At 36.9% G+C, this 7,728-nt stretch overlaps 1 protein-coding gene across 1 annotated transcript in view; it reads left to right on the top strand.

The window, feature by feature from the left end:
- Positions 1-7,728, top strand: part of TRIO (trio Rho guanine nucleotide exchange factor) — a 180,804-nt gene that overhangs the window by 2,322 nt on the left and 170,754 nt on the right. Inside the window, exons 2-4 of the mRNA XM_010005090.1 lie at positions 1,587-1,701; positions 4,781-4,973; positions 5,594-6,106. Coding sequence (XP_010003392.1) covers positions 1,587-1,701; positions 4,781-4,973; positions 5,594-6,106 — 821 coding nt within the window. The remainder of the gene's footprint in view (positions 1-1,586; positions 1,702-4,780; positions 4,974-5,593; positions 6,107-7,728) is intronic.

Below are 7,728 nucleotides of genomic sequence, written 5' to 3'. Positions count from 1 at the left end.
CCCTGCTAGCTGCTGCTTTTGAAAGAAGAATATCCACCTTGAGCAATCAAGCACTTTTTCAGGGGGGCTGGAATCAGTAGTGTTTACCAGTTGAAATGTAAGTTTTTAAGATCTGTAGCTGATGGCTTGCAGTGCACTGAGGAGAGCATTAAGGGCTGCAGCAGACTTCCAGCTAAGTTTGGTAGCTTTGGATCCCTCTCTCTTGTGGCTTCTGCCTTACTTTTACCTTGCCACTTCCTATGTAAAAATCCTTATAGCTCTCTGCTTGGTCAGGATGGTCAAGACCAGGGTCGCCTCTCCCTTAGCACATGACAACTCAGTTGCTTTAAGTCTCATTTCCCAATTATGAGGGTCATGAAGGATATGAATGTGTATTTCTTTTTCTGATTAGATTTCTGGCATTGCATCTTGACAGAAATACAAAGCTGCTTTTGCTTCTTCTGTGTTTCATTTGGTGCCTTACAGGGAACACGTCCAGTGCCACAGCTAGGCTTAATGTCTCTAGGAAGTACACACAGACTCTGTTTGGGAGGGTAGTGATGAATATTTCAGTGACTGGTCCTATTCAGTTTGCTTTTGGCCTTCCTTTCTAAGGGATTTTTTAAAAACTTTGTTCAATAACATGGATTCACAATGAGAAGCTGATTTAAAATGAGAAATCATTCAGGACAGAGGATTATGTTTTTCTTTGTTTCCATGGGACAGGAGAAAACAGTCCACACATCTGTGGTTGAGAACATGCATGTGAAATTCAGTTTGTAAGAGTATGTCTGTGCTATTCTATAAGTCTTGATAACTACAGCTTACTGATTTAGCATTTAGTAGTAGTTAGATTTTGTTTTCACTAGCAAGGGACTAGATAAAAATTACATTTTAATGCTCAACTACGTAAAGTCTGTGCAATTTAATGAATAACAATACAATTAATACATTAATTTAATACAATTAAAATGCAAATCCAGTATATTTTTTTTTGCCTTACATACTGAGTGGATTCAGTATTTCTTTATTTTGCATTGCTGACAAAATGAAAAACTATAAACTACAGAATCTACACATCAGAATAGGATAAAAAGATAAATGCTTCTATGGAATCCACCTGCTCATCTTGTACATTCATTGTGTGTACTACACACCTAAATTCTGTGCTAGTAATGAAGTAAATGCTGAGTATCCTCTACATACTTACCTATAAAATAGCATACCTCTGTATTTAAATTTAATCTGTACAATTGCCAATTTAAAACTTAAATGTGAAGTACCATTGCTGGAGATGTCATACTGCCAGTCAAACTTGAATGTGACTGTAATATGTAGTGTAATGCTATGGTTATTCTTTCGTTTTGTCCCCCCCTTTTCTCATTGTATGAATTGTGGCAATATGCTGATTTATACTTCACAATTTCAGTTTTAAACTGGTCTCTGAATTACAGTGGTTGGCATTTAACTTGAAATAGCTTTTATTTCCAAGTGGATATTTATGAAACAGTGTAGAACTTAGGTTTTCCAAAAGTATTCTGAAGACTAGTTTTGCAGACAAGGATGATGTTATGCTGTGGGATCTTCTAACATGTCTAATTTTTCAGGTGGCAGAGATAAGCGTGGAGGTCCCATTCTAACTTTTCCAGCTCGTAGTAATCACGATAGAATACGGCAAGAAGACCTTAGAAGACTAATTTCATACCTAGCTTGTATTCCCAGGTAAGTAATGGACACTTGATGGGTTCTGAAGCTATAAAATAAAGTAAATGGTTTCTGATGGAGTACGTCCACAAGCTAGAAGACTGAACGGGTTAAAAAAATTACCAAATTCATACCAAGTTCTGTCAGTTACTGTTTTCAAACTGCGTTTTGGAAGAGATCAGAACAGCTGGTGTGCTTTAGCTGAAAGTAGTTCATGTCTTGAAAATTACACTGCCATGCCATATTACTGTCACTGTGTTGAAGATTGCAAATGCAACTCAGTGGCTTTCAGTACCTCAGTGATTAGAAACATTCTGGTCATCATTCACAGTTTACCTTCCGTGGACTAAGGTTGGCACAACAGCTCCCAACTATTATTTGTATTAGATAAGTTAATAGTGTACTGATACAGCACAAGAATAACCAGTAGAAAGAAACGTGAAATTTCTTGTAAAGGTCTCAGATAAACCTGCAGGGAGATCTTGAAAGTACTGATATCATTGTATTATCAACAGTTTAAGCTATGAAGTACAATATTGCTATTTAAATAAATGGGCAGAAGTCAAATCCAGTGCTTGTACACACCCACGTTTTATATATATACTTAAAGTTGTATATATATAAAAAAAAGTTTTTTCACGTAGAATTTTATTTCTGGTAGTAACTGAACTGGGGACAAACATGATTGTAAGACCCTGACTGCCTCAGAATCTGCCAGCATTTTATGCAGACTGGAGCAATGCTGACTGTGCTTGAATATTTTTGCTATGACCTAAAGGAGTAGTTGTCATTACTGTTGAAAAAAAAACCCAACAAAACAAAAAAAATCCAACAAATCAATCCCTGAACTATATCTTTGAGTGCAAGGTAGAAGGAGGAGGACAGGAAGAAGGCTTGAGATTTTTACTTCTGAAATAATTTGACTTCACATTTGAATGTTTGAGATGTATTTCAGCCCTCTAGATCTTCAAGTTACTAGAGAAGTTAATAAATAAAGATGCATTGAAATATGCCCAAGCTTTTATAGATAATCTGGCAAAATACAGGGGGCTTCTGGCAAAAGGTGTATATTAGTTTATCATCAATAGATAAAATAAAAAGAAAGTGCAGGTTTTATATCTCAGTAAACATGGCAAAGCTTTGAGAATAAAAGGAGCTTTATTAAAAGCAAGACTTACTTTCAAACAAGTCATGCTTTAGAGACTGATCATGCAACTTTTGCTAATTAAAAAGTCCCAGTTGGTACAAATAGCCCCAAGCCTAGTTTTTCTATTAGTTGTTGCAGTACTATTGCTCTGTGTAGCTGTAGATTCAGATGTATCAGTTGTTTGGTAAGAGATCTAAATACTTAAGTTGATTCAGTCTCATAATTTTAGTAATTTCGCAATTTATCTGATTTAAAAATATTGCTGTACTTCATCAGTTCTGACTGAACCAGGTAGTAGCGTAGTTCAGGTTTACTTAACAGATGACCTTGTCTAATTGAAGCCTCCAGAACAATTTTTGTGATCCTTGGCCAAAAGCAATTCATCTTTGCTCAGATGATGGGGCCACATGACAGGAGGATATATCTGCATTGTATCACATGAAGATGTGCTCAGGCAATGGGCAGTTTGTGTGGTAAGATAGAGGTAGGCTGAGCAACACTCGTACAGTAGCATGCAGCCTTTCAATAATGGGTGTATCTTTAAGACAATAGGGTTTTTTGTCCTTTAACCCTGTGAGGCTATTAGAAAATGGTTTCACCGTGGTCAGAAAATTATATGTTGTAGTCTACATGTATTCCAAGCTAGTAAATTCTAATGTATTTTCCTGCCACCATTGCCATTTTTGGCATTCCTCTAGGCAGGTGGGACAGCCAGCGTTTATCTTGATAAACTCATTCTTATACATATTTTTTTTTAATGCTAATTTTGTGTGTTGTTTTTCTTTAAACCAACTTTTAAATGCTCCTCTTCTCAGAAACCTGTATTGCCACTTGTTTCAGAAGCTCTTTAGTTCTCCTATATCAGTTATAACTCATGTCTCTACAGTATGATCCATGAGACTGTTTAAAGAATGCCAGTGAAGCTTCCATATTTGTTGGACACTGAAAACCTCACTACATGAACTCTAGAATCGCATTTACATTAGTCACATCTCTAAAAGTGAATTATGTACTCAAACAATGGACATTTGGGCCCTTTTGAAAGTCCTTTGGCTGTGATGCATTGGTTTACAAATATTTTCCTTTTGTATGTTAACAAGGTCAAGTAGCAAATTCCAATGGAACAAAAGCAAAATTTCTGGTGTTGGTGGTGATTGCTGCATTTGATTAGTGCCAAGCATTAAGTGTGAAAAAGGTATCAATGAAAAGAAATGGGCCATTCTCTAATGAGTTGCCAGAGAATTTGTGTGTAGCAGCTGTTGACTTTTGGATAGCAAAATCAAGCTCAAATTTTGTAGAAACAGATTCATGCAGTTTTCTTCACAGCAAACATGCTTTCTTATCCATTAACTATCCACAAACCAATCCTGTTACAGAAGTAATTGTTAATAAGGGTGGTTTTTTCCCCCCCCTCTACAGACTAACAGTCCTTAACTCTCATATCATATGGAACTAGACCTGAAACAGTTTAAAAATGTTGCTTAAGTGGTAGGTAAGAACAGTATGCCATGTTCTGTCTTTTAGAGGATCCCCTCAGGCATTAGAAAGTCCTTAATATTGTCATCAGTAAAGTGTATGTGTGTTCTGAAGAGTCAATTGTAAATTAATAACAGAGCGCTGCTTCAGTAAACGGTGTGCTTAATGTGTGCGTAAGGTGAAGGACAAACCAGAATGGAAGATGAATCATCATGAAGATAAACAATGAAAATGAAAGAGGAGATAAAGGCAGATTATTAAATCATTAAGAGATGTAAGGCTATCTCCCACAAGGAGTTTTGCAGGGAGGTGAGAGAAGCTTTCTGAGAGGTTCACGAGGTCTGTATGTGTCAGCTAGTCAACAAGGTGTGATGGTTAGATGAGGAGGCCATGTTCCTTAGGCAATGTGATGCAGTAGAGTGTTGTGTTTGAAGTTGTAACACTTGCTGATAACCTGTTCTTTTTTTTCAACAGTGAAGAAGTATGTAAACGAGGATTCACTGTCATTGTAGATATGCGTGGGTCAAAATGGGACTCCATAAAGCCTCTGCTGAAGATTTTACAAGAATCCTTTCCATGTTGTATTCATGTTGCACTGATAATCAAGCCAGACAATTTCTGGCAGAAACAGAGGACTAACTTTGGCAGCTCTAAGTTTGAGTTTGAGGTAATTTCCCCTGTGGTGTACAAATATGCATTTATGTTGTGATGTTAAGTGTGTTCACTACCAATCATAATCTTGAAAACCCTCAGACAAATCATGTTATAGATGACTGGAGGGGTATGTTAGGTCAGTGGTACTGGATGGAATGTGGTTTTCTTCGTGTACTTCAGGTAGTGTTGCACGTTGTTATTTACGTTCTTTTTTGGAGTGTGAGAAAGGTGAAATCAGGGTTTTACCCTAATGGTAAGAAGTTAGGTTTCATCTGTTTGTTTTCTTGGTCTGCATTGTGATAATCATGATATCACAAGCAGCAAACTGAACCTTGCTGTTATCTTCCTGCTGCTTTACAATACACAAAGTCAAAATGTAGTCAAAACAGTAGTTGAAACGGTGGTTACTGTTTTATTCTTAAGTATAGTGAGCTAAGAAAGAAATACTTCTTTTATTTGGGGAAATACCTGCAAGGACAGGAGACTGGTCAGAATTGATGAAAAAAGTTAATTCACATAGACTTTATGGGCAAAATTATTATCTCTTAAAAAGAGAAAAGATGAAACTTGAAAGAAAATGTCAAATTCATTTCAGTAACAGCTTTTTTTAATTTTTATTTTTATTCTTTGTAGACAAATATGGTGTCTCTGGAAGGCCTTACCAAAGTAGTTGATCCTTCGCAGCTAACCCCAGAATTTGATGGCTGTTTGGAATACAACCATGAAGAGTGGATAGAAATCAGAGTTGCCTTTGAGGACTACATTAGCAATGCAACCCATATGCTGTCCAGACTGGAGGAACTACAAGATATGTTGTCAAAAAAGGAAATGCCTCAGGACCTGGAAGGTGCTCGCAATATGATAGAGGAGCATTCGCAATTAAAAAAGAAAGTCATTAAGGCCCCTATTGAGGACCTTGATGTGGAAGGACAAAAGCTGCTCCAACGGATACAGAGCAGTGACAGCTTCCCCAAAAAGAACTCTGGGTCAGGGAATGCAGACTTACAGAACCTATTACCCAAAGTGTCCACCATGCTGGACAGGCTGCACTCAACACGGCAGCATCTGCATCAGATGTGGCATGTGCGGAAATTGAAATTGGACCAATGTTTTCAGCTCAGGCTGTTTGAGCAGGATGCTGAAAAGGTAAGGGATTGAGGGAGCTGAGTATAAATGCTGCATCATGGACTTTAAAGAAGTACCAAGATAACTGCAAATAGTAATTTTTGTCCTTAGAGTTAATCACTAGCCTTTTAATGAGAAGTAAAGGATTTCTTGATTGAAAGTGACTCTTAGTCTTCTGGAGTAAAAGAGGAGGAATAATAATTCTAAGCTGTAAAAAACATGTAGCTTTCACAAAACAAAATTGTGTTAGTGACTTTAAAGCTTTTGCTTTGTTAAGTTTTTCTTCCAGATACGTGCTTTTACATGCATCTGTGAAGATGAATGCTGTATGCTTTATAAAAACAGATGACTAAGGACTACACCAGTGTCCTTTTGAGCAACCCTTGGGATTTGAGTGACAGGCAGTCAACAAAGTCTGAAGAGACTGACAAGGGGAACTGCTTCATTGATGCAGGATTTAAATTCTCAGGCTAAAAAATGATGTATCTCTTTTGACAGTGCATATGTCTTTAACAGAGTATTGAGTGATCTAGAAATGTTTCAGGTTGACCAGTCTTTTCAAATGAAGAAGCCCTTGATTGTCATGGAATTTGAAGAGGAAATATGGCAGACAGTGCACTTTTAGATGAGTTTAACGAAGATCTATTTTCATATAGAATGGTTTCGCAATCCCTTGTTATTAACTTGTAACCATGGCACAAATAGCTTTAAGGAAGGGTGGGCAGTTTTTTTCTCCAGGAGAAACAGTAACTAGGCTATGCAGTCAAGTGGTAACTATTGTCTTTGTCAGGTTTCTTAAACTATACACTGTGTAAGAATGCCTGAACTGGGTGAGACCAAAGGTCTGTGTTTAACCGGAATCCTGCTCTCCAGTAGTGTTCATAAGCATATGCATGGGGAAGACTGAAAACAGAGCACACGTATATATACTTCTTTTTCCTCCTTCTTCTGTTTTCTTCCCCTACACATTCCCTTACTCTCATCATTTCAGCTCAGGGACTTTCTTTACATTACTCTTGATGTTTTCTGCTGTTTTAAAAAAAAGAAATAATTTTTTGAAAGTACCATTTAAAGTGTTTACTGAATGGGTAAAGCTGAAAACAGTGGGGACATGTAAAGAGTTGAAAATATCTGGTCAAGTGAATTTAGAGTTATAAAATTACCTGGAAAATAACAAGCTGTTGGTCTACTATTGCTCTTTCAAGCTTGAAATGCTTTTTAGCAACCTTTCAGCCACTAAGTTTCAGCATTAAATACTCTTTATTACAGCATTAACAAAAAATACTTTGATTATAATGAAAGACATATTCTTGATTTACTCATTTAAAAGTTGCCTACATAACTTGGGCTTTACAAAAATGAAGTACTTGAGCCTGTGGGATTGATCCTGCCATGTGGTTGGATAAACTCCTGTCTGTTTTCTAGGTTCTATTAAATTAATGCATCTTTGTTTCAAAATATAAGGAAATGTTAGGTACCTCAAAATGGAGCTCACAGCAGTGAGGTGCTTTATCAGTGTATGTCTATGTATTTTATTTAGGTGTAGGAAAGGACTGGGTCTTTGGAGAAATAAATTGTACTGCATGGGGGGAAATAAATATGTTCATTTTGGGGGACTTGCACAAGTATTCACATGAAATCTG

The sequence above is a fragment of the Chaetura pelagica genome, unplaced genomic scaffold (assembly GCF_000747805.2).
Source record: "Chaetura pelagica isolate M959 unplaced genomic scaffold, ChaPel_1.0 scaffold219, whole genome shotgun sequence".
NCBI lineage: Eukaryota > Metazoa > Chordata > Aves > Apodiformes > Apodidae > Chaetura > Chaetura pelagica.
This window is presented reverse-complemented; position numbering and strand designations above follow the sequence as displayed.